The following is a 27,687-nucleotide window of genomic DNA, read 5'->3' on the forward strand; positions in this document are numbered from 1 at the left end:
ATGTTTTTTTTTTGTTTTTTTGTTTGTTTGTTTGTTGTATTTTTAGTAGAGACGGGGTTTCGCGGTATTGGTCAGGCTGGTCTTGAACCCCTGACCTCAGGTGATCCACCCGCCTCAGCCTCCCAAGGTGCCGGGATTACAGGCATGAGCCACCGCACCCGGCTGCTTTATTTTTCTTATCTTCTCTTAGCTTTTTATTTCTTTCCATATTATCTTTATTTTTCTTAAATTTTTAGAAATCCCTGTTGTTCTCTTTGTGTTTGACTGCTAAGGTTCTTAAGAAACCTGCAATTTTTCTTTAATAAATATATCTTATTTATCCTTGCTACTTTTTCATGAATGCCAGCAGAAGAATCTATTTCTCATTTGAAATTCTGCAAGGTTATTGATAAAGGGAATCAGTATTCACCCTGGGAACATCTCCCCATACCTTTTGCTCCATCTCACAGCACAGTGCTTTGCATATTGCTTGTTAACATGGCCAGCTAACCCCCTCCACGAGCCTACAAAGAATTTAAAAAGAAAAAAAAAAAGAAACATTTTCTGAACAGGCAGTGTCTAGTAAACTCAAAACACCAATGTTTGAATACAGAGGTACACACTATATTCTTGGCATTCATTTGAATGAATGCTTTACTAAGGCTTTCTAAATGGCCTATTGTCTGACTTTAATTAGCCCACTGTCCTGCCCTGTTTAGAGATCTGAACCACATTCCCAGTGCTTTCCGTGTTCCCCACCCAACCACCTGCTCCCTCACAATCACAGAAATTTTAAAAATAATAATAAAGGCAAACCTTTTGCAAGCAACTTATTTTTTCAGCTGCTCTGTTGGTTCTGCAGGGTTTTTTTAATGTCATAAAATTTAAAATAATTCCTGGTGGTGAATTCTTTCATGCAGCTTGCAAAAATAATCAGTTTTTGCAGCGGAACAGCCGTGGCAAGTCCATCTGGCAGGGCTGTAGTTCTGCAGATTCTGTTCTGACCAAAGTGCATCTCAGTGACTCCTGTTGTTCTAACTTAGCTACATAAATACAAATAGCATTCCAAAGGCATGCCAAGATCCAGGGGTAAAAAATGTGTTTCATTTTGTAACTTAGGCAACAGAAATCACTTTCTCACAGAGACAGCCTGGACATTATTTTGTGCCAAGCAGGAGAGTTTTAACAGTAAAATTTTAAGAAATTATCTGAAAATGGGAATTCTGCAACCATCTGAGCTTTCCAAATGACATAAAATAGTTTATATCCCAGCAATTGAAGACACTTGACATCACAGTTTTCAAAAGTTTTGAGATTTACAATAAATATATGACCTAAAGTCTATTTATTAATTTTTGTTAAATAGTTGCTTTAATTACAAAAGAAATTCAGTGTAAAATTTCAGACAGAACAAGAGTTAAAGTGAAAAGCAGAAGCTCACTAAAGTGTTCCCTGTCTCCAGTTCTCTTGTTCTACATCCCGAAGGCCACCCCAGTGAGTTTCATGTAAATTCTCCCAGAAAATTTCCTATGGCATTTTATTAAAGAGAAATTAAGTTGTTGCACCAACAAGTTAATGAATATCAAAATTTGTTAGATAATTACATGCACTATTACAAAAAATGCATCAATTAATGTTTTTGTGGCAAAATCCCTTCCTGAGAGAGAATTTAAACATGGCTTTTAGTCTTCATTTTACCCCTATACATTTGAAAGCCTTGAGAAAATCACTTAATCTTTTTATGTCAATAACATAGCCCTTACTGTCACCTAAGACTGGTGATAATGAGACAGGGTGCACAAAACCAGATGAACTCTTTCTTCGTAAGATAAATCCCCTATAACCTAGGCTTTGTAGACACAGATAAATGCTTTTGAGGATATATGTTTCAATATTCCCTCCTCAGTCAAAAATTCTTCTTGGCCTTAGGATTGGGCCTGCATCATGCTCCATTAAATTAAGTCATATAAAAAGTAGGGTTTTTTTCTTTGTAAATATGTCAGTATGAGGAAGACCTGCCAGCCGCCTCTCATACAGGTATCAGCAGGAAGGTTGGTGATAACAAAGAAAAGAGGAAGAGAGCCCTGGAAATTGTACAGCATCCAGGACAGGTGGCCAGCAGTCCTCAGCACCTATGGGAGAGTATCAGCCCTTGTTGACAATCCTCTAAAAGGATGCCAAATAGAAGGGACTAGAAATGGCACCTGCTGGCCTTCTGAAATCCCAGCCCTACTGAGGGCCATCAGACCCTCATCACCGGGCTCTATTCACCTGTAATAACCCATACATTCACCCCACCAGTCATTTCCAACCTGTCATTTTAGCACCAGATTAAATTTCCTCAAGCAATATTTTCACCATGTCTACACTGCTAAGAAAGTTCTCGGCTGGGTGCAGTGGCTCATGCCTGTAATCTCAGCACTTTGGGAGACCGAGGCGGGTGGATCACCTGAAGTCAAGAGTTTGAGACCAGCCTGGCCAACATGGTGAAACCCTGTCTCTACTAAAAATATGAAAATTAGCTGGATGTGGTGGCAGATGCCTGTAATTCCAGCCACTCGGGAGGCTAAGGCAGGAGAATCGCCTGAACCCAGGAGGCAGAGGTTGCAGTGAGCCAGGATCATGCCACTGCACTCCAGCCTGGGTGACAAGAGCGAAACTCCATCTAAAAAAAAAAAGAAAGTTCTGAAGGATCACTGCCTGCTACCAAAGTCTAAGTTCCTTAGGGTGGCTCAAAAAAACTCTTTTTTATGTCTTTTTTTTTCTTTTTTTTTTCTGAGACAAGCTCTCACTCTGTTACCCAGGCTGGAGTGCAGTGGCATGAATTTGGCTCACTGCAGCCTTGACCTTCTGGGCTCGGGAGATCTTCCTGCCTCAGCCTCCCAAGTAGCTGGGACTTCAGGCATGTGCCACCATGCTCAGTTAATTTATTTTATTTTTTGTGGAGATGGGGGTCTCACGGTCTTGCCCAGGCTAGTCTCAAACTGTTGAGCTCAAGGGATCTCCCTGCCTCCACCTCCCAAAGTGCTGGGATTACAGGCATGAACCACTGTACTTGGCACAAAAAAGTCTAGGTGCGGTGGCTCACGCCTGTAATTCCAGCATTTTGGGAGGCCAACGTGGGTGGATCACCTGGGGTCAGGAGTTTGAGACCAGCCTGCCCAACATGGTGAAACCCCGTCTCTACTAAATACAAAAAAAAAAATTAACTGGGCATGGTGAAGGACGCCTATAATCCCAGCTACTTGGGAGGCTGAGGCAGGAGAATCACTTGAACCCAGGAGGTGGAGGTTGCAGTGAGCCAAGACTGTGTCATTGCACTCCAGCCTGGGCAACAAGAGTGAAACTCCATCTCAAAAAAAAAAAAAAAAAAGAACTTTATAACCTGGCTCCTGCATCTTCCTCCAGCTTCTCTTCAGCTTTCTTGTCTTCACACTTCCTGCCCGCATTTCCAGGTATGTGACATGCAGTTCCTCATATTTTAAGCCTTTGCTTCTCCCTCCAGCAACAACAGCCCTTAAACTGATTTCCTTTTATCTAGCCTTCAGAACCAGACTCAGATATCACCTACGTTTTGATGTGCTAAATCACATTCCCCCAAGACAGTAAATCACCTCATCACCCCCCCCCAAACTTTATCCCTGCCCCCACCCCCATACCTGCACTAAATCACATTTAGAATTCAGGCTATGTCACTTAGCAGCTTTGTGATCTCGGACAAGTCCTTCAGAAGTATCTATTAGTTTTCCCATCAATAAGCTAGGGATTATAACAATCTATCTCATCGGTTAATGGTGATCTAATGAAATAATGCATGTAAATCATCTCACACTCTACAGAGTACATAAAGAACCCAGACATTAGTTGTCACTAAAAATGATCACACAGACACACTAACATATGTAAAGTGCCAGACACAGAGTCTGGCGGGAAGTGGCACCAGGAAATGCTAGTCTTCTCAACCACAACCCTTATTTCTATTATTGCACCAATTACATATATATTTATGCACCTGTTTTTGTGATGAAACTGTGTGCTGTCAAGAATAGAATCTATGTCTTACTCCTCTTTGTATTTCTGGAAACTACCACAATCCTGGTGCAGAGTAGGCACAGAATACATTTTAATAGAATGAATGAAATGAAACTTCTGCTCTAGACAAGCCAACTTGCTTATTATTCCCTGAAGAAGAGCTGTGCTTTCCCACTTTGTGTTTGGTTCACAAAATTCCTTCTTCCTGGGAGCTTCCTTTCTCCTCTCTGCATCCTCTCAGCCTTCAGCACCCAATTCAAATCCTCCACGCATTGACCTCCCCCTTTTCTGACGCATAGTAGATGCTTATAACTGTAGTTTATATTTATTATAGAGTATTTTTCTTATTTACAATTAAATATATAACTCATATAAGTGGTCTATAAATCAAAACCTGTTTCAAACTGCAACAGTAATAAGATTTATAAGAATATGTTTGAGATAATTTAGCCAACACACAGTATTTCACACCAACCGAAATGCCTCTGGTTCTACTATATACTTTTCCTGTTAACTAAGGGATGTAAATCTCTATACCCATTTTTTTTTCCTGGGGAGATGTTCCAACCTAACATCAGTGCCCATTTAAAGACTAACTGTGTTAACATCCGGCATTAAACTTCCTTTAATTCCAAAGTTGGAGGAAAACCATATGACCTATGGTGGATCCAAATGTAGACATTAAAATGTGGTGTCAGAATGTTCAATACGGTATCATCAGCTCCACCTGCCTCACAACCATAGAAATGATGACAATGAAAAATTAAATGTATAAAATACTATGAATGTCTCAAAGAGAGATATCACCTATTCACAAGTGGCTATGATTATTATTACTTAAGCATTAGTAGCAATATCTTTAAGTTTGAAGACTTATTTTCTAAACCAAATTTTATCTCAATTTGAATTAAGAAATAAAATTATACAGCAGTATGAAACATGTCATGCTAGTCAGACATCACTTCCTTAGTACATTTCAATATGTACTTCAACTAGGTTGGCACCTAAAAATATTCTTATAGGATAATAAAATGGCTATAAATGTACTCAAGGGAAACTCCTAATCTTATCACTTTACTACCTTGGTGACCTATTAGTTCGAATTAACTCATTTTCATGGAGGGGCTTTGGGGGCAGCTGTGAGGCTGCCGTGTTAGCTGCAGGAAGTTGCAGGCTGGCAAATTTCATTCAAATATAAACCTCTAAATTTGGCTAGCTTGCATTGCAGGATCCTGTTGTTTGCAGTATGCAAAATAAAAATTATATACCATCTCACTTGGTCAAAAGTTATGGGCTCTTCAATATTAATTTCAATGTTATTTTTTGGAGGATTTGCAGGATAAGAGGCAACGGTGTGAATACAATATATTTAACCAGGAAAGAAATGTAAGATTTCCCTTCACATAGGAAATGACGATGAGTGTGCATGCTGAAGGACCCTGGTTTAGGCTTTTCTCTCCTGACCCGTGAAATCTGGAAAAGGGGTGGAGAAGCAAGTGGCAGCTCTGAAATCTTCCCAGTGGCATCCTTCCCAGCCCCATGCAGGCCCTTTAGGAGTCTTCTAGGGTCTGTGATACCAACTGAAGAGGTACATTATCACTGACTTTTGTGTTTATCCATCAAAATATTTCCCAGGTCACCACAGAGTGGGCAGCATTAGTTATAGCTATAAACTGACTAGTCTGATGAGAATGTTTTACATCATGATTGTGGTGGTAGGTCACAAGTGTTCATCAGATTTTGCCAAAATTCATCAAATTGTACCCTTAAATTTTGTGAATTTTATTATATGTAAATTATATCTCAATAACGCTGACCCCTTCAAAAGTAGAATGTCACTCAAAGGATTAAGGATGTGTGTGTGTGTGCATATGTGTGTGTGTATGTGTGTGTGTGTAAGAAAGAAAGAGAGAGAAAGAGACAGAGACAGATACACAGACAGACAGACAGGAAAGCATCCCACCCGATCCTCTTTGTGAGCTTTTATATGATTATATGATCTCTCTGGATGTCCCTAAGTCTCCATTATACTAAATTTTTTCAAACTAGGATATTTTCTATTTTTAATTGTTGAGTTATTTAAATGCTCCCAAAGCAGACTGGTGTGGTGGTTAAGAAACAGCCTCTGATATCAGAAAGGCCCTTGTCTAATTCCACCTACTACCACCATCGCCACAACCAATCCTCTCCTAGAAGGGAAATCAGGTTATTCTCTCTATGCTTAGGTTCCCTCATTGGCAAAATGAGAATAATATTACTTATTTTCTGGGGTGGTGGTGAGAATTAAATGAGATGATGCATATAACACAGTTGACCATAGCAATGGCCAACAGTGTGTTTATGAAATTACTATAAGTAAGTGCTTATGAATTACTTCTGTTATAATTTAAATCTCTGCTGGAAAATGTTGGAAGTCATGGAAAAATAAAAGCTTTGTGCTGTGTTAAAACCAGGAAGGTATCTACATCTAGGCTCAATATTTACAGATTCAACTCTGGTATGGGGGGGTTGAGAAGAGCTCTCCCACAACAAAACTGGATCTTACATAATACAAATTTTAGTGAGTTGTTGAGCTAGCAGAAAGTAAGAGAAATCTCCAAAGCTGGGGGTAGGGGCAGGAGTTGGCATGGGAGATTGAAAAAGGGTTTGAGCAGAAAGCAAAGCACCAAATGATGAGAAGGTAATCATTCCAAAAAGACAGGTTTCCTGAGGACAGGTGTCCAATTGGCTTTACATGTGAAGACTGGTTCTTGACCTGTTGCCAAGGTTGGGAGGCTGAACCTTGGACTCCAGGATTAATGTGGGGAACCTGGAAGGCAGCTGGCTCCCCATAGATAGAAACATAAATCTTCTAGAGGAAAGCAGCCTCAATTCAGGACCCCAGATCTTCACAGATTAGGCCAACGAGATGTGAGTTTCAATCAAAGATCACCCACGCATAAGGAAACAAGCCACTATGAATGAGTCCACATGAACAATAGACAATAAGTTTAAATTCCCAGAACTTTCATATATTAGAATTACTGAATACAAAATATATAACAGTTAATACATAATGAGAACTCAACAAGAGGCTATCAAAATTTACCAAATAGATTCTAAAAATCAAATGGAATTTATAGAAATGAAAAAAATATAAAATCATGAATATAAAAATTCAATGTGTGAGTTAAATAACAAATTAACTATAGTTGAATAAAGAATTAGTGAACTGAAAACACATCTGAAGAAATCTATGCCAATCTCTACCAAAATATAGAAGAAAGAATCACAGACACAGAGAAAATAAAGAGAGGTTAAGGGATTTTGAGGATAATAGTAAAAGTTCTAACGTATATCTAAACAGAGTCCCAGGAGGAGAGAACAGTCATAATAAAGACAAGACAATATTTGAAGAGATGATAGTTGACATTTTTTCAGAATTTATGAAAGACATGAATCCCCAGATTCATGAAGCCCATTCTATATCAAGCAAGATAAATAAAAAGAAATCTGTCTCTAGATAAAATGAGGTGAACTTGAAGAACCTCAAAGACCAAGGGAGTATATTGGAAACAGTCAGAAATAAAGAAAAGATTGTCACAAAGAATAAGTGAAAGACCAAAGGCAGATACTGGCCGGGCACGGTGGCTCACACCTGTAATCCCAGTACTTTGGGAGGCCAAGGCAGGCGGATCACAAGGTCAAGAGATTGAGACCATCCTGGCCAACATGGTGAAACCCCGTCTCTACTAAAAAAAATATATATATATACAAAAATTAGCTGGACATGGTGGCACATGCCTGTAGTCCCAACTACTTGGGAGGCTGAGGGAGGAGAATCACTTGAACCCGGGAGGTGGAGGTTGCCGTGAGCCAAGATTGTGCCACTGCACTCCAGCCTGGGTGACAGTGCGAGATTCCATCACAAAAAAAAAAGAAAAAAAAGATAATGGTATAAAAGACCAATAGCAGACACCTCAACAGCAATTGTGAATGCCAAAAGACAGTGGAATGATATCTTCAAAGTGCTAAGAAAAAAAAAAACTATAAAGTTAAAATGGTGAATCCAGCAGTATTATCTTTCAAATACAAGGTCAAAAGAAATAATATTTTCAGATAAATAGAAATTGAAAGAGTTTACTCTCAACACCACTGAAACTTAAGGAATTTTCCAAAAAATTACTTCAGAAGAAGGAAATGAACCTAGAAAGAAAGTCTGGGAAAGGAGTAAGCAAAGCAAATGGTAGACATTTGAGCCTTAATTCAAATTAGTAAATCTAATACAGAATTACTGAGTTAAATTATGATATTGATGTCTAATTTGTGACAGCTTAATAACAAGAAACAAGCTAAAAGAAAAGAGAATAGCACACCCATAAATTAGAAGAGGGACAGTTCTTATCTGTCAATTGCAGGTTTAAGATATTGTTTGTAGGTTTTGTTAAATATACATGGTAAAACCGTAAGGGTAATCATAAAGAATGAAAATAGAGAGTACAATTTCCACAGCAGGTAGAGAACAAAATCATATAGGAGACAAGTGTACAAAAAGCTTCATCAAGTAATAAATAAAATCCACTAGACCTTTAATTGTGAAATCTTTGTAGAGTCTTCTGGCATAAAAATTGGGCTGGGGAGGAGTCGGTACTGTCAGTTCCACAGTAATAATTAAGCCTGGGCAGAAGATGGAGGAGACATCGTAGAAGATGCTGGAGACTGTTGGCAGTGGAGGAGAAAGACAGAAAAACTTTTAGAGCAGAGATGTCAAAAGGTGAAGGGGCTGTGTCAGCCACAATGACATAGACTGGGCTCTCTCCCTGCCTGGGGCAGAGGCAGGAGACAGAGCCATTCCAGCTGATAAATAAATGGCTAACATGCTAAGGGCAAACAGGGTGCTGATGCTGATGCTCATCAGATTGGGCAGGTGTGCTGTCTCTCACAGGAGCCTCGATCCTGGCCCCAGCCTTGGCCAGAGCAGTTTAAGGGAAGCAGGCAGGAAGAGAAGGTGGGAGAAGAACAATGGGACATCTCCCTGGGCAGCACCCAGGACAGCTACCACCCCCTGCCACATCCTACTTAACCTGGAAGGAGGCTGAGGCTGAAGCCAGAAGGCATATGTGTTGGCACAGGTCTTCAAGGGAAGACCCAGCCACACCACAGAGCTGAAAATGGGAGGGTAACACTGGATAACATGGGCGCCTGCAACATGGGAATATGTGCCCAAATACAGGTGCATCTATGATTTAATCACTGCCCCTTTCCTTCTCATAGAAATATTAAGGGACCTACTTCTGACCATTACATGCCCAAGAGTTCCCTTCTGCCACTTAAAAGTGTTAAAATAATACAGGAAAACCCATAAATTAAACGGTTTGGAGAAATATACCACAGATTTGAAGGAACCAACAAATGCATAATAGTAATAATAGCTAAGGCACATATGCTGTTTACCCTGTGGCAGACACTATTCTAAGTGCTCAATGTAATAATCTCATTTAATCTTCATGTGCCCAAGATCCCACAGCTAATAAGGGGTAGAGCTGGGATTCAAATGTAGTCACTCTGGTTCCAGAGGCTTTTCTCTTAATTACCATGCTGCTTCTGAGTTGTTGGAAGATATTTTGCCTGGAGAAGTTCGAATTCAAGGTTAATACTACAGATTGCAATTGCACGTTTGCATTCCCCTAAAATTCAAATGTTGAGATGCTAATCCCCAATGTGATGGCATTTGGAGGAGGGGCCTTTGGGAGGTAATTAGATCTTGCAGGTGAATCTCTCTAATGGGATTAGTATCCTTATGAGAAGAGACACCAGAGAGATGACCTCTCTCTCTCTCTCCCTCTCTCTCTCTCTCTCTCTCTCTCAGCCATGTGAACACACAGTGAGAAGCCAGCTTTCTGCAAACCAGAAAGAGGGCCCGCACTAAAAACCACACCTAGATCTCAGACTTCCAGTCTCCTGAACTGTGAGAAATAAATTTTTGTAATTTAAGCCACGCAGTCTATGGTATTTTTCATAGGCTTGTCTTCAGATATTTGAAGGGCTGTGTATGCAAGAAGTGTTAAACTTGTTCTATAAAGACCAAAGGGATTAGAACCAGGAAAGTTATTCTTTCCAGCCAACTTTGTAATCGGTAAAACTTCCTAAAGAAGAAATGGGTTTCCTCAGAGGGTGCTAAGTTCTCTGTGCCTGGATATTAGATGCACCTGGTGTTAGTAATATGGAGAGAATGTAATCATTGAATGAGACTCTGTGAAATTTCTTACAACTCTTGAGAGTCTATAGAATCATTAGAGTCACTGCAAAAGAGCTCAGATTCAATGAACTGGATGTTGAGGATTCTTAACTTCCACAGAAGCTACACCCTCTCCACTTAATTTGCTCCAGGACATCTTGGAGCCATGATTTGCGTATTTTAAGACTCTACACACCTAGACACTCTTCCTTCAGAGGTCAGCTTAGGCACTGCATCCTGCAAGATGTGTCTCCCACCCCATTCCTAACACCAGTTTAGGTGCCCGCATCACCCTGACCCTGCCACTTCTCATACTACACTGAATATTCTGTTTTGTCATCAATCACCCATGTATTGGTGTCTTAGGGCTGCAGTAACAAGTTACCACAAATGGGATGAATTACAGCAACAGAAATGTATCATCTCATAGCTCTAGAGGCTAGAAGTCCAAAATCAAGGTGTCAGCAGGGCCATGCTCCCTCTGGAGCCTCTGGAGAGAATCCTTCCTTGCCTCTTCCTAGCTGGCAATTGTCGCTGGTGATCCTCGATGTTCCTTGGCTTGAGGTTGTATCACTCAAACTGCTGCCTTTGTCTTCATATGACCTTGTCCCGTCTGCATCTGTGTCTTTGTGCGTCCCTCTCCTCTTCCTATAAGGACATCAGTCACATGAGATTTAGGACCCACCCTAATTTAGTATGACCTCATCTTCATTTAAGTAGTTACATCTTTAACAGCCCTATTAGCAAATACCGTTACATTCACAGGTATCAGGGATTAAGATATCAATATATCTTTGGGTGGCTCATGCCTGAAATTCCAGCACTTTGGGAGGCCAAAACAGGTAGATCACCTGAGGTCAGGAGTTCAAGACCAGCCTGGCCAACATGGTGAAACCCATCTCTACTAAAAATGCAAAAAGTAGCCAGGTGTGGTGGTGCGTGCCTCTAATCCCAGCTACTCAGGAGACTGAGGCAGGAGAATCACTTGAATCCGGGAGGTGGAAGTTGCAGTGAGCCGAGATCATGCCATTGCACTATAGCCTGGGTGATAGAGTGAGACTCCATCTCAAAAAAAAAAAAAAAAAAATATATATATATATATATATATATATATATATATATATCTCTCTTTTGGAGGGGGCACATAATGCAACCCACCACATTCTCCAACCTCTCCCTGCTCTCTAGCCTGTGGGTTCTTTGAAGATTGTGTCTTCATTCCACATATTTTTCTTATGTCTATTATGAACTACACCCTGTTCTAGGCACTGAGGGCACATCACAGTCAAGGTCCCTACAGTTGGAGCTTCTTCCTCCACATGGATTCAGACAGTAAACATTGAAGTGGCCCTTCAGTGCTGAAGTCAAAACTAAGTGCATGTATGCACATACACATATACAGTAGGCGCCCCTTAGCCATGGTTTCCCTTTCTGAGGTTTCAGCTACTCATGGTTAACTGCAGTCTGAGCATACTAAATGCAAAATTCCAGAAATAAACAATTCCTAAATCTTAAATGGCATGCCTTTCTCAGTGGTGGGATGAAATTTCATTCAGTCCCACTCTGTGCTGCCCAGGACTTGAATCTTACCTTCATCCAGCCGATCCACACTGTCTACACCATCTGCCCATTAGTGTCTCAGCAGCCGACTTGGTGATTGGATCACCTGTCTCTGTATGGCAGTGCTTGTGTTCAAGTCACCCTTATTGTATTTCATAATGGCCCTAAAGCACAAGAGTAGTGACGCTGGCAATTTAGATACGCCAAAGAGAAGCCAGAATGTGCTTCCTTTAAATGAAAAAGTAAACGTTCTCAACTTAATAAGGAAAGAAAAAAAAATGTATGCTGAGGTCAGACATTGGTATGGTAAGAACAAATCTTTTGTCTGTGAAATTGTGAAGAAGGAGAAAGAAATTCATGCGAGTTTTGCTGTTGCATCTCGAACTGCAAAACTGTGGCCACAGTGCATGATAAATTCTTAGCTAAAATGGAAAAGGCATTGAGTTTGTGGGTGAAGGACATGATGGCAATCAGGTGTGGTACTATCCTCAGTTTTAGGAACCCACTGGGGAGTCTTAGAACATATCCCTCATGGGTAAGGGGAGGCTACTGGATATGCATATATATAGTCACTTAATATATATTGGATGAGGGAATGTTAACTGGAACAGTAGAAAATGAAGGATAAATTACTACATTTCATCCAGCCAGTGCTTTCTGGCATGTTTATCAAAATGTAAAAGTGTGGTTTCTCTTTGTCCTTTGTAAAACTTTGTTCTATGGTACTTGAATTCTTATTCCCAGTTGACCTGAGGGTCAACCCAACTCCCCAGATAATATTTCTGAATATCATAAAACCAAGCTTATAAGGTGTATTCCTAATTTTTATTAAATTCAAACTTACAACTAAAGAAAATACTTGAATTCTGTTTACCTTCCAGGGCAGCGTCAGTTCCTCTCAGTCTCCATTTGTGCAGATGCCAGGTGAGTACTTTAATTCAATAAGCAATTATTCCCTTTTGAATTTAAATCAAGCATCTGGGCTTCCATTCTTTCATAATGACCTTTCAACACTTCCAAAACTCTGCTCCTTTAAAATAGTTTTGTCTAAAATATAAAATTAGCGAAGGACAGAACTCATGCAGTCATTTCTGAATTTAAAATTCATTTTGTCTTGAAAGCAGCCCTTTTATCCCAAGCTTTTGGGGCAAAGGCAATATAAATTATGTCCTTGATACAGTTTTAAATTGTCTAAAGTTCTGACACCATGATCTGATAGATGAGGCATCTGCTTTCAAACAGAAAGAGGAAAGCGGTCTGCGAGCAGAGGGAGTCAGGCACTTGGTTCAGCATTTTGAATTCATTTCAATGCCTATATCTCATTAAATACTCCTGTGGGGTTGTAAAAGGGGAATTCCAAATAATAGTGTTGGACATTCTTGTATAAACACACACACAGGCAAAGACAATCTCATTTAGTTCAACTCAGAGGCAGCACAGTCCCTAATAGTTTTATCACCTTCAGAGCTGGATAAGGGAAAGGAATAAGAGCAATCGAGGATCCTGAATATTTAAATGTCTGTATGTTGTTTCCCAATCATATATACTGCCATTGAAATTTGGTGGCATCTCCTGCCTTCTACAGAAAAAAAAAGAAAAAGAAAAATTTCTATAGCTTCTCTTTATCTGGAAATTATCCTTTCTCTTCGTACAGAGAAAATCCATGCTAAGAGAGCAGAGGCTTTTTTCTTCGTGGTTGTTTTGATTTGGAAATTGGGAAATATAGATGAGAGCCTGGAAACCTTGTTTTCGTATTCTCAACCTTAACCGCTCTCATAAATATAATTTCATTGTATTAAACAGAACCTTATTTATTTATATTAAGGTTCAGCTGCACAGATTTTTTCCCAAGGAAGTATGCTTATAATGAAAACCCTAACTGCAGCTTTCAAATGCATGAGCAGGTTAGAAGTTATAGAATGTAAGATGAAAGTGAAGTGAGTAGAATCGTGCTATAGGTTTTGATGGGGAATTTTGATTTCTTCTTCTGGATGAATAAATTCACATGCCATTCTTGAACACAGTGTTATACTACTAGGTTTAAAGAAAATGTATTAGGCATGAGCTCTGCCCCCTTGGGCTCGCAGGTTGACTGGAAAGATCATTGTGACTCAGGTGAAGGAGGAATGGGTATAATATAAAGTTCCACGTCCTGTGGAACGGGCTGGAATTCTGTGTCTATAGAATCAGAAGCTCAGAAGTGGTCTGCTACTGTGATTGGGTAAAGTAAGGAAGACAGGCACTTATATCTTCTCCCCAGTTCAGCCTTTTTGTGACCTATGACCTAAGGGTGTTAGTGTTAGCGTTAGATCACACCCAAGGCCAGCTGGAACAATTAAACCATCAGTTTTATAGACCTCAAGTCTATGCCCTCAAACATGTTCTGAATGATCAGTGTTTTCTGCTACAACTGAGCTACGGGGTCAGAAAGTGTTGAGCAAACACATCTTTTTCTTTGGAAACCATTTCACTGCTAGGCTTACCTTAAATGAACCTCTTATCAGTTTCTGTCCCTCCCTCTCTCCACCAAGGGAAACTTTTTACTATTTTTTTTTGTTGTTGTTGTTTTTTGAGATGGACTCTCACTCTGGGCGAGATCTCGGCTCACTGCAACCTCCACCTCCCGGGTTCAAGTAATTCTCCTGCCTCAGCCTCCTGAGTAGCTGGGACTACAGCAACTGGGATTACAGGCACGGTGGCCCAGCTGATTTTTGTATTGTTTTTAGTAGAGATGCGGTTTCACCATGTTGGCCAGGATGGTCTCGATCTCTTGACCTCGTGATCCGCCAGCCTGGGCTTCCCAAAGTGCTGGGATTACAGGTGTGAGCCACCGAGTCTGCCCCACCAAGGGAAACTTTCTGTAGCTGGCACTGTCTTCCTAAACTTGCTGGGCCCTGGTGAATTGAGTGAAGGATTCCATGAGGCCACAAGAGGGCAGCAAATAACATAAAACTCATCAAAGCCCTAAAACTACAGGCCTCTAAAATTGGTTTCTGTGTAGCCATCTAATCCTAAAGCAAGTCATTTATTGATGTCTGCCAGGCGTGCGACCCAGTGTAAAGTCAATGTGTGAAGAATTAGAAGACAGAGTACAGCCTGCCTCTGATTTGAGGTGGGGTTATATGTGTTACCTTATCCAGAGATAGTGATCTCAGACAACAGGCCAGGAGCAGCCTGTTGTTAACAGTTCTATGTATATGGAGAGGTAGCTCCGATGTTGTGAAAAAGATGCTTCCTTGGTTAAAATATGAATGCCAAGAGATTATTTCATTTATCTCTTCCTAGCACAGCGCCGGTCACCTGGAAGGTACTCAGTAAATGTGAATGAATGAACAGATACGGTACCATCTAAAATGAACTCACCCCTAAAGGCGACAATGTTTTCAAACATTAGTTATTTGGGCTAATGCAGGAATATTTCACGCTTTTCAAGACATTTCTCTATTTCCATGTTAGCGTTGGAGTCAGGCACGCGTTAGTAACATCGTTTCCCAGGCAGAGACTCAGCTGCAACCGAGGCCTTGACCGCCCTGGGAGGAACTTTCTGCCCATGTGTTTTTCATTTGGCAACAGGTTCGCCAGTCACGTCAGGTTACTACGGTGTCAGAAGATCTTTCTTATCTGACTCAGACTTCCACAACAGTAAACAGTTTTCAAATGACGTCTACACCTCCAGCGTGGGGAAGCCGTTTCCCTGTGAGTCCTCCGCAGGGCAGAGCCATGCGGCCCTCCTGGACCCCTGCTTCCCCCAGGAGCCCTACGGAGACTACCGGCCTCCGGCGCTGACGCCCAACGCGGGCTCTCTGTTCAGCGCCTCGCCCCTGCCGCCGCTCCTGCCGCCGCCCTTCCCCGGAGACCCAGCTCACTTCCTATTTGTGAGTATGCAGAGACCTCGTGTGAGGGAGTAAAAGAGGGGCGAGGCTCGCCCTCTGGCCCAGCCGCTGTGCTTGGCATCCGGGCTGAAGCCAGGTCTGGCTCACCCTGGAGACTCCTGAGGCTGCTTTGCAGCTGCCTGGAGATGCCAGGACACCCTCCGAGGGAGCCTTGTTCAAGGATCCCTGTTAGCCATGACAGCCAGGAGCGTCTACGCAGGGTTTGGAACCGGGAGGAATGTACAGCTGGATTTATATCCATTTTGTTAATGCTCTACTGATATTGCCTGATGTTCCCCCACCCTGTTAGTGCCAGTCGTCATCATTCCTGCAGCCCCTAAGGAAGGAACACTGAAGCTGCATCTCAGACATGCTAGGCAGTAATGAGATGGATCATAATCTCCCAAGGAGGGTACACAGGGCTCCTCTTTCTTTCCAAGTCCCCTGCCTCCCCTTCCCCACATTTTTAGCCTAAAAGTCCTTGTTCTCTCTCAATCCTTCCAAACAGGTGAGTTCATAAAGATGTGAAGATTGCTAATGCTCATAGAGAATCGTAAAGGTTTCTGCCACAAAGGAATGAATCTCTAAAGACAGGAGTTTAGACAAAAGGGAGAGGATGAGAATTCACATTATTAAGTATACTCTATGCCAGGAATTGCAACAATTCAGGATATATTTATGAAAGTCCCATTTTACAGATGAGCAATGTCGGGCTCAGAGTCAGGAGGAGCCATGAATGAATCCAAATCTTTCTAGCTCCAAACTTATGGGATTCCTACCTCTTTCCGCCTGCCTTACTGAGGACAGAGTGGGCTTCTTAGTCCCCTCAAAAGCTCACCATGGAGTTGAAGGCCTACTCTGAGGAGTGGGTCAAGTGCTGACCTTCCCCACTGTGTAAAGGGCATTCTAGGACCCAGACTAATGGGAGACTCAAAAAGAATCCAAGACAGAGTGCATTGCGCACAGTAAAATGTTGCATAGATATGCATTTTGTTAGTCTCACATTTCACTCATTTAATGTTGTCTTCTGGGAAAAGGAATCTCAATATCTATAGCAAATCTAATTCTAGAGTAGGAAGGGAGGAAAACTTTCACTGCTGGTGTCAAAAGCTACAGAGAAGAGCAGCCTGAGAGCCAGGCTTCAGGCAGCAGAGAGAGGGGACGAAGGCTGCCCTGAAGCCACAGCCTGGCAGCACGCAATGTATCATCAGAGTGTCACCTAGTGAATAACCTCCGTGGCCTTTCCATTCTCCTCAGAGGGACTCATGGGAGCAGACGTTGCCCGACGGTCTCAGCCAGCCCGACCCTGTGTCTGCCGATGCCCTCCAGACCTTGTCACCCAGCACGAGTTGCCTCTCCCAGCTTGAGTCCGGGAGCATCGCCCAGCACAGGGGCTCCAGCTGGGGGACCTCCCTGGCTGGGGCTCAGTCCTACTCGCTGCATGCTCTGGAAGATCTGCACCACACTCCAGGGTACCCTACCCCGCCTCCTTACCCCTTCACCTCTTTCATGACAGTGTCAAACGACCTACCACCCAAGGTGGGGCCGCTCTCCCCAGATGAGGAAGCGGACACCGGTTCCCTCCATGACCCTTCCCCTTGGGTGAAAGAAGATGGGGGTATTGCCTGGGGGTCATATGAATGCCGCAGAGCTTATTGAGGGGAGGGCCAAAGGACTTCTGGGTTTTTCTTTAACTTGAGGTGTATTCCAAAGATTGTTTTAGGTGTGTCAGCTCATTCGGGACTGGATTTTCAGAATAAGCCTCAATGCCGCCCTTTGTTAGTGGACGAGGGCATTTATTTGTAATCCTCTCCACCGTAGCCCCACTGAAATAAAACACAATGTTAATTAAATGTATCGGAGACCGTATTCTGGTAAGATAACCTTACAATGTGGTCTTTTTGGAACTGTTGTTACCCGTTACATTCTGAATCTTCTGTTATCTTTGAAGTATCATTTTTGGCACTGATTTGTTTTTCTTAAATTACATTAAAAAGTTTATGCAGATCATAAAAAATACTGATTTTCCTGTCAAATATTTGTTAGTTATAAACTATGTGTATTCTTCAGTAAAAGACACTGGATAGGATATAATACAGATATGACCACATAAAACAAAACTCACTTTATAGCGCGTGACTTGAAAGAGTGAAGTGTTTTATATACATATATTTATGGCTTATTATAGTGACTTGTAAAAGCCCAGTTAAAACAAAGCCACAATCTATAAATATGTTATTGTCCATAAAATAGGATGAGATCAGGAGACTATGGCTTTGTACATAACAAAGTCATTTTTTGACTCTATCCTAAAGCCCGGGATGTCCCCAAGTTAGTTCAATCCAAAAAAGGCCAAAAATTTTCTTTGATCAGTGATGGCCTTAATTAAACCAGACATTGTCTCTCTGATGGAATAAACCTACAGTTATCAGCATGAATGAGTAAAATAGGCATTCTGTAACCAAATGGAAATTTATTCTTTTTTTTTTTTTTTTTTTTTTTTTGAGACAGGGTCTTACTCTGTCACCCAGGCTGGAGTGTAGTGATGCAATCATGGCTCACTGCAGCCTCAGTCTCCTGGGCTCAAGCAATCCTCCTACTTCTGCCTCTCAAGTAGCTAGGACCCAGGTGTATGCCACAATGCCCAGCTAGTATTTTTATTTTTTACTTTGTTTTTTAAAGTTTTTGTAGAGACGATGTCTTACTATGTTGCCCAGGCTGGTCTCGAATTCTTGACCTCAATCTATCCACCCACCATGGCCTTCCAAATTGTTAGGATTACAGGCGTGAGCCACCACACCCAACCAAATTCATACCCTTTAAAGAAAATACAGAAAATAGGACTAAGCTGTTGGCAAGAAACAGACCACAAAACACCAAGAAGCAAAAGGACTTTGGAGAAGGACATATCGCTATGTGTGAGCCACTGACTTGACAAACAGCACCTCCTATTTGGTGGCTTACTGGTCAGAAATGTACAGCTCTTACTATGTGTCAATGAAGATATTGACATCTGAAGCATGAATCTGTCCACATTTGATTGGTGTAGGTTCCTTTGCTAATTGGGTTCCCAGCATAATTCCAGCGTGCCCATCTGCGGCCAAGCTCATCATACATGCCTGGTATACACTGAGACTTTGCAGATGCATGAGTGGAGGCCCCCGGGTTGTACCTGCACCCTTCTTCCTAGCTTCCTACCACCTGTCTTTCTGCACTTCATTCTCACATCTTTTCCACCCTCTGGTCCCTCCTGATCTAATGCCATTTCTCTCCATCTTCTGGAGGCCAAGGCCTTCATTTTCCCTCTAGTTGCCCAAAGACCCTCAACACAATCTCCATCACATCCTCTGTGACTGTCCCATACTCTACCTCAGCAAGGTAGAAGCCCAGAAATTCTGATAAAGGGATTAATTCACACTTACAAGCAAATAATTGATATTCCTTTTTTTCCAGGCCTTCAGGGTATTTTCTGGTTAAACAAACACACTTCTAGTTTATGGAGTGCCACCAGAAATGCTTGGGAAGTGAGCTTTCCTTCACCTCATCCTTTCGGCTCCCTCCAGGCAGATCATTCTTCAGGGAGTAGATCAAGAGTGAACGCGTGGAGCTCTCTGCTCCTGGGCAGCACTGCCAGGCCCCCTGCCCCACTTCCTCCCCCTCCACCAGCTACTTTGGGCAGCCTGAACTTTGCTTTGTTTAGTGCTTGCTGTTCAGTGAAAACTGGCAATGTTCACAGTGCAAGAAAGGAGCTGTTCTTTCCTAAATCCAGCATGACTTGCAACCTCAGTCCTGGTTCCCAATATGGCTGGTAGAACCATCTGTCATTCAGCAGTTACTCATACCTGAAGAGCAGGCCTGTGCGTCAGAAAGAAGAGATCTGGCCCTCTCTGCAGATATAGAGGTCTTCACAAGGGTCTCAGGGTCATTTTCCTAGATTGGTGTTGTAAAGTTTAAAATGATTTGTCCTCTACTGCTTACAATTTTACTGGGTATCAATAACACAGTAGTGGCTGTGTAAATCATAAATATGTGTCCGCATAACTTTAACTTTCATGTGATTGTGACTCTGAATTTTTGTTTGTTTTTTGTTTTTTTAATTATTATTATACCTTAAGTTCTAGGGTACATGTGCACAACATGCAGGTTTGTTACATATGTATACATGTGCCATGTTGGTGTGCTGCACCCATTAACTAGTCATTTACATTAGGTATATCTCCTAATGCTATCCCTCCCCCCTCCCCCCACACCATGACAGGCCCCAGTGTGTTATGTCCCCCTTCCTGTGTCCAAGTGTTCCCACTGTTCAATTCCCACCTATGAGTGAGAACATGCAGTGTTTGGTTTTTTGTCCTTGAGATAGTTTGCTGAGAATGATGGTTTCCAGCTTCATCCATGTCCCTACAAAGGACATGAACTCATCCTTTTTTATGGCTGCATAGTATTCCATGGTGTATATGTGCCACATTTTCTTAATCCAGTCTATCATTGTTGGACGTTTGGGTTGGTTCCAAGTCTTTGCTATTTTGAGTAGTGCCACAATAAACATACGTGTGCATGTGTCTTTATAGCAGCATGATTTATAGTCCTTTGGGTATATACCCAGTAATGGGATGGCTGGGTCAAATGGTATTTCTAGTTCTAGATCCTTGAGGAATCGCCACACTGTCTTCCACAATGGTTGAACCAGTTTACAGTCCCACCAACAGTGTAAAAGTGTTCCTACTTCTCCACATGCTCTCCAGCACCTGTTGTTTCCTGACTTTTTAATGATCCCCATTCTAACTGGTGTGAGATGGTATCCCATTGTGGTTTTGATTTGCATTTCTCTGATGGCCAGTGATGATGAGCATTTTTTCATGTGTCTGTTGGCTGCATAAATGTCTTCTTTTGAGAGGTGACACTGAATATTATGCATGTTCACGCATTCCTTCATCTCCTAACAACTTGAAGATGCACTGGCTCTCAGACAAAGAGAGCTCAACAACCAGACCTTGGAACAGAGGTAAATACAGGGAGCACGATGATGTTTACATTCTTCTTAAAGCATCCAATCCCTTTCATAGCATTTGACTAAATTAACTTATAAAAAAGAGACACACTCAGGCCCACATATGCCTGCTAGTGTCCACTTCAATTATCTAGTCTAAAAGTGGTTTGGGGAGTAGGGCTGGTGCTAATAATTCCAAATAATAAGTGATCTTTAAGAATTCTGTTTAGTTTGGGCCGGGCGCGGTGGCTCACGCTTGTAATCCCAGCACTTTGGGAGGCCGAGTCAGGTGGATCACAAGGTCAGGAGATCGAGACCGTCCTGGCTAACACGGTGAAACCCCGTCTCTACTAAAAAATACAAAAAATTAGCTGGACATGGTGGCAGGCGCCTGTAGTCCCAGCTACTCGGGAGGCTGAGGCAGGACAATTGCTTGAACCCGGGAGGCGGAGGTTGCAGTGACTGAGATCGAGCCACTGCACTCCAGCCTGGCGACAGAGCAAAACTCTGTCTCAAAAAAAGAAGAATTCTGTTTAGTTTGACAATGTGTCTCTGTTTTACATATATTTTAATTTGATTCTGTTTTATTGTTCAGGGAATACTTTGTTAAAAGGTGAAATCAAACTACAAAATTATGACAGGAAAATTAATTCTATTTCCTTATCCCATCCCATTTTTCTTTCAAGTACTCTCTGTTTTCTTTCCTTTCTTTTTTTTTTTTTTTTTTTTTTTTTTTGAGACAGTCACCCAGGCTGGAGGGTGGAGGGCAGTGACACAATCTCAGCTCACTGCAACCTCCGCCTCCCAGGTCCAAGCGATTCTCCTGCTTCAGCCACCTGAACAGCTGGGATTACAAGCATGCACCACCACACCCAGCTAATTTTTGTATTTTTAGTACAAATGGGGTTTCGCCATGTTGGCCAGGCTGGTCTGGAACTCCTGGCCTCAAGTGATCCACCTATGTTGGCCTCCCAAAGTGCCGGGATTACAGGCATGAGCCACCGCACCCAGCCAATTTTCTACAACATGTGGGGACTAACTGCACCTTTTCATAACAATGTACCATACCAACATACAAAAATAGGTGCATTCTTCTCTCCCTCACCTTCCTTAAACCTGCTATTCACTGACTTACAACTTTCCTGAGAAAGTCAGAGAAAATTAAAGAGCTCCGTTTCAACACTCCATCTCTTTCAGGTCTTGTAAGGACACAGGATATATTTAAGGCTTAATCAGAGATGGTATGTCAAGTTCAAGCCACTAAAGAAAGCTGACTAGATGATAATGCCAAAAAGAAATCGAGCACAATTTGCCCTTGCAAAAGCTGCAATATAGACAATCATGCCGTGAAACACATGCAGTATGTAGTTGAAGGCATTTGCATTCCTCTTACAATATTATACAAACCCCAAAAAAGGGAGAGAAGAAAACTACATCTTTACCTCATTTATTTAATAAATGATTTCAAATGATCATTATGACTTGCTATAGCTCAGTTAATAATACAATTTCATGGTACTATTGGGGTAGGAGGAGAAGACAGAAGCACTCTAAAAGAAATTGCACAAAGGGAAAATAATTACTAATGCCAATAGTAAAATATACATTGACATACATACATACATATATACATACGTACACACATGTATAAAAATATTATAGTATCTTTGTGATCAGTTTTTCAATAGTTAATCTAAATATCTAAATAGTATAGTCATAAGGAATAAAACATCAGTTATATTTAAAGTACCAAAATAATGACTGATGTCTAAAGTTTAAGTCACATTACATTACAGTGATTCTACGAACCACACACCAAAATGATACTCTTTACTTAAGGCTCCATCACTGGGTTCTGTCTACAGTATCCTCTCTATGCAAAACAATATTACACTGTTCATCTCACACACCATAGACTCTAGAGAGGTTAAGTGCAAAATCACACATTCTAGACAAAGAGTGGTTCTCCAGCTAAAGAGACTCATGGGGAGGACTCATAAATGGCTTACCTCTGTCTCCCAGCACCTGGCCCGAGGCCCAGAACATTGTAGATGCTCAGTAAATTTTTGTTAGATTGAACTAAAATTATACCATAAAGATGAGTAACTTTTTAGCCCTTGGTTCTATGGGTGACAGCTCTCTGAAACCAGTATCTGAGAGGATTCTCACCATGTTTAGTATCTAAAATTAGCCATACTCTTTCCAAATTCAGACAGTAGGTGGATATTGGGCTTTAGTGGTAATATATTTAAGATGACTGGTTTAGTCTTTTTAGATACCTTTATGAAGTAAAATTACTGAACCTTTGAAATAGCACAGAAAAATGTTGATATATTCGTTTAGTATGTACATGTACTATGATTTGTTGCTAAGAAATCTTATAAATAAAAGTTATTTAATGTTTGATCATTATCTCTGGTGTGACTAAAACAAGTATGATAAATAAATCAGGAACAAAAATCCTCAAAGGTCAAGCTAAATAAACATTAAAATCTTCTATAGTTATTTGCAAATTATGACATTATATTGTATTTGATTTTTGATATGGAAGTATCCTCTGACCAGGTGTGGCAGTTCACAACGCCTGTAATCCCAGCACTTTGGGAGGCCGAGGCGGGAGGATTGCTCAAGCCCAGGAGGTCAAGGTTGCAGTGAACCATCATTGCACCACTGCACTCCAGCCTGGGAGACAGAATGAGACCCTGTCTCAAAAAAGAAAAAAAAAGTATCCTCTAATTATAATCTCTGATAAATAACATACCTGCATTTGTAATATGCAATGTCATTGTTAGTACAACTAAAAAAAAAGAACAGTAAAAAATGTTAGAAGTTCCAAGAGGAATAAAATGTGGACCAAACATATAGTATCTAGGAATTCGCTCTTTTGGATTAGGAAAATTGATAGATATACCTGCTAAACTTCCCCCTAAGAAAATATCTTAACAGGAACAAGCATGGGCAAGGACTTCATGTCTAAAACACCAAAAGCAATGGCAACAAAAGCCAAAATTGACAAATGGGATCTAATTAAACTAAAGAGCTTCTGCACAGCAAAAGAAACTACCATCAGAGTGAACAGACAACCTACAGAATGGGAGAAAATTTTTGCAATCTACTTATCTGACAAAAGGATAGTATCCAGAATCTACAAAGAACTCCAACAAATTTACAGGAAAAAAACAAACAACCCCATCAACAAGTGGGCAAAGGATATGAACAGACACTTCTCAAAAGAAGACATTTATACAGCCAACAGACACATGAAAAAATGCTCATCATCACTGGCCATCAGAGAAATGCAAATCAAAACCACAATGAGATCCATCTCACACCAGTTAGAATGGCGATCATTAAAAAGTCAGGAAACAATAGGTGCTGGAGAGGATGTGGAGAAATAGGAACAGTTTTATGCTGTTAGTGGGACTCTAAACTGGTTCAACCATTGTGGAAGACAGTGTGGCGATTCCTCAAGGATCTAGAACTAGAAATACCATTTGACCCAGCCATCCCATTACTAGGTATATACACAAAGGATTATAAATCATGCTGCTATAAAGACACATGCACACGTATGTTTATTGCGGCACTATTCACAATAGCAAAGACTTGGAACCAACCCAAACATCCAACAATGATAGACTGGATTAAGAAAATGTGGCACATATACACCATGGAATACTATGCAGCCATAAAAAAGGATGAGTTCATGTCCTTTGTAGGGACATGGATGAAGCTGGAAACCATCATTCTCAGCAAACTATCTCAAGGACAAAAAACCAAACACTGCATGTTCTCACTCATAGGTGGGAATTGAACAATGAGCACTCTTGGACACAGAGTGGGGAACATCACACACCGGGACCTGTCATGGGGCGGGGGGAGGGAGGAGGGTTAGCATTAGGAGATATACCTAATGTAAATGACGAGTTAATGGGTACAGCACACCAATATGTTGCATGTATACATACGTAACAAACCTGCACATTGTGCACATGTACCCAAGAACTTAAAGCATAATAATAAAAAAAGAAAATATCTTAACAAGAATCATCCAAAAGTTTTAATGGTTTTAATAAGTTAATTTAATCATAAATGAAAGATCACTCAACTGTTTTATTTCTTAAGCTTGATAATATAGTCATAGATTTTCATCATGGTATTCTTTATATGTTTTTGTATGCCTTAAATGTTGCACAATAAAAGCGTTTTAAGTAATAGGAGAGGAACTCTTCAAGCAGTGTACAGTGGTGTTTTTCTTAGTTAAAGGATGAATTACCAAATGCTTGCTCCCATGGAAGCCGCTTAAAGAAAAGTTAAAACTTTGAATATGTCTTATGGGAAGAGACTGACGTAGCGCAAATCATTAAAAAACCTTCACCTAATTGTCTTCCTGGTCATTTTCATATGGACCAAATGTTCACTCTAGGGCCCAAAAAACATTCGTTTCCTACATGTATTCAATCTTCTGGAACTTGATATTTCCCACAAGGTTTGGTAACAGTGTCCCAAAGTCAAGGTGACAAAAGAACTTTGCATTAATAAAGACAATTTCAAGCTGTAGTCAAATTTGGAGGGAATAAACTATCCCTTTTCCTTATACTAAAAGTCTTTTAATATGCCTGTGCCTAAGTTGAATGAAATCTCCTACGTGGGGGAAGAAAACAATGCTCTGCGGTGTCGTTTGCATAGAAAAGACTGCCAAAATTTTTCAGTCAAAATATTCAGTTTAAAACTTTAAAAAGAAATCTTTTCCATTCCCATCACTTTGGGTACAGACTGGGTATAAGAAGGTCAAGGTCAAATACAGGATTTCTGAGGTCAATGGCAAGGATAGCCAGAGATCTGAAAAACAGTGACATGTGAAGAACTAGAGAAACTGGATGAGGAGTCTCAAAAGGAGAAGGCTTGGGGTGGAGATGGGATGGGCATAACTTCTTTAGACTTAGTACTGGACCTGGTCAGAGTAGCTAATCAGTGTATGATTGTTGAATGAATGAATGAACCAATTAATGAACTAAACAAACTCACAATAAAAAAGCAGTAGTACAGAGGTAGGAGAAGAGAGAAATTGATAGCAGAAATCAAAGTTTACTAATTTTTGTACTCCTGGTACTTGATACCATGCCTAGTGCATAGTTGGTGCCCAAATACATGATTGGATTATAGCATAATCACTGGTCACTACATTTAAAGCAGTCCAATAGTGGAACAGGCTGCCTCACAAATAGTGAGCTCTCATTTCCTCTACACAGATTCTACTGTGACCCAGGATCTCAGCCAAGCAGTGGAGCTAGAGGCTGGACAGACACAAGCAGAGATTTTGGAAAAAGACTCTGAGTCCCTCTCAGCCCTTCAAAGATCCCTTCCAACACCCAAACATCAAAAGCCATGTTATATTGCCAAGCAAGGATGCCTATGAACGCCTGTTGAAACCCCACAACAATTTTTTCAGCCATTTATTAAAACCCCAAAGAGACTATCAGGACTTCAGGGCAAACATCCTAGAGGTAGAAATGCCCCTAGCAAGAAGGAAGAGTTCTCAGTCTGAGAGGCACAAACTGTAATCAGTGTAATTAACAGCTTACCCTCACCTCTAGCCAGGCATTTCTTCAAGGTTCTAGTGTTTCCAGTCCTTACAGAACATTCTCAAGTCAGCAGGCTACACTGTCTTAGTGTCCTTGTACAAACTGATGGTAAAACAGATAGCACCCCAAAATATTTCCACATGCACAAACAACCTTGAAACGTGTGTTCGCATATCTTACAAGCAGGTATTTTTCCAATGCCACTCACAGCCTATTAGTGGGTCATTAAATTAACTTAGCGACTCCCAACCAACATATATTTTCCATAAATATAATGAAATGGCAAAGGTGGACTAGAATAGAAAATATCAGAGTGCCTCACATACGTAGGTATATGTTGTTTCATGAAAAGTTTGTTTTAGAAATATAAATGTTGCTATAGATACATGTGAACATGTAAAACAGATTTCTTATTGTAGGCTAAAGTCCAAAAAGTTTAAAAGCTTCTGGTAGAAAAGATCAGGAAGACAACATCAGTAGTTAAGAGCAAAGGCCAGGTGTGGTGGCTCATGCCTGTAATCCCAGCACTTTGGGAGGCCGAGGCAGGCAGATCATGAGGTCAAAAGATGGAGACCATCCTGGCCAACATGGTGAAACCTCCTCTCTACTAAAAATACAAAAACTAGCTGGGCGTGGTGGTGCATCCTGTAGTCCCAGCTACTCAGGAGGCTGAGGCAGGGGAATCACTTGAACCCAGGAGGCAGAGGTTGCAGTGAGCTCAGATCATGCCACTGCACTCCAGCCTGGGGACAGAGTGAGATTTCATCTCAAAAAAAAAAAAAAAAAAAACCCAGGGCTTTGGAGTTAGACCTATGAAAGTCTGAATCCTAATTCTGCTACTGATATGCTCGATGATCTTGGCATGCCACTTATTCCTCTGAGCCTGTTTCCTCACCTGTGGAATGTGAATGCTATACAATATAGCACCTGATGTCCAGTAAACAACAACGAGTCTCCTATGAAGCCTTCTCTGAGTCACCTATGAAGAACAGCCAATGCTGTGGGTACCTGGGATCTCAGGGTTGCTCTGGGTCTGATCAACCACTCAGATCTGTAAGGAGGATTTGCAGGATCCATTTAGAAAGATTCCTTCTTTACTTCCACAAGCATGGCATTTGGCTCTTAAATACCTGTGCTAGTGGTTTTGTAATTATAGAAACAACAAGAATCAAAACTCATTAATGTTGGGCTACAAACCAGAGGGAAGCTTCTTTCTCAAAACACGGCTCAGGCCTAGACAAATCTAGTTTTCTGAAATTGCTAGCCAGCAACAGCACTGAGATGGCCATTCCAGAAACAAGGCCAACACAGAAGCACCCACAAAGGCTTCTGGAAGTTGGGACAAAGAGATCCTTGCTGTCCTTACAGACCCCCTGACTTCCAAGGAGCTCCCCTCTCACCCAGCCTGGCCTGCCTTCTCCACAGGGTAGCTGATCGTCAACACCATCTTCA

General features: G+C 41.2%; 1 protein-coding gene and 1 long non-coding RNA gene across 4 annotated transcripts in view; one reads left to right on the forward strand and one right to left on the reverse strand.

Moving 5' to 3' along the window:
- LOC129048766 (uncharacterized) overlaps window positions 1–3,650 on the reverse strand; it is a 79,681-nt gene extending 76,031 nt beyond the window's left edge. The window contains exons 1-2 of one of the 3 annotated variants that reach the window (XR_008511365.1): window positions 3,365–3,650; window positions 431–503 (exon numbers count right to left, since the gene is read on the reverse strand). This is a non-coding gene — a long non-coding RNA (uncharacterized LOC129048766). The remainder of the gene's footprint in view (window positions 1–430; window positions 504–3,364) is intronic. The other 2 variants (XR_008511366.1, XR_008511367.1) reach the window with 2 other exon arrangements.
- Window positions 1–17,670, forward strand: part of POU2AF2 (POU class 2 homeobox associating factor 2) — a 30,617-nt gene extending 12,947 nt beyond the window's left edge. Inside the window, exons 2-4 of the mRNA XM_002822448.4 lie at window positions 12,670–12,712; window positions 15,362–15,663; window positions 16,918–17,670. Of these exons, the coding sequence (XP_002822494.1) occupies window positions 12,706–12,712; window positions 15,362–15,663; window positions 16,918–17,319 (711 nt within the window). The 5' untranslated portion in view covers window positions 12,670–12,705 and the 3' untranslated portion in view covers window positions 17,320–17,670. The remainder of the gene's footprint in view (window positions 1–12,669; window positions 12,713–15,361; window positions 15,664–16,917) is intronic.
- Window positions 17,671–27,687: the final 10,017 nt, after the last annotated feature.

This window comes from Pongo abelii, chromosome 9, assembly GCF_028885655.2.
Source record: "Pongo abelii isolate AG06213 chromosome 9, NHGRI_mPonAbe1-v2.0_pri, whole genome shotgun sequence".
NCBI classification, from domain to species: domain Eukaryota; kingdom Metazoa; phylum Chordata; class Mammalia; order Primates; family Hominidae; genus Pongo; species Pongo abelii.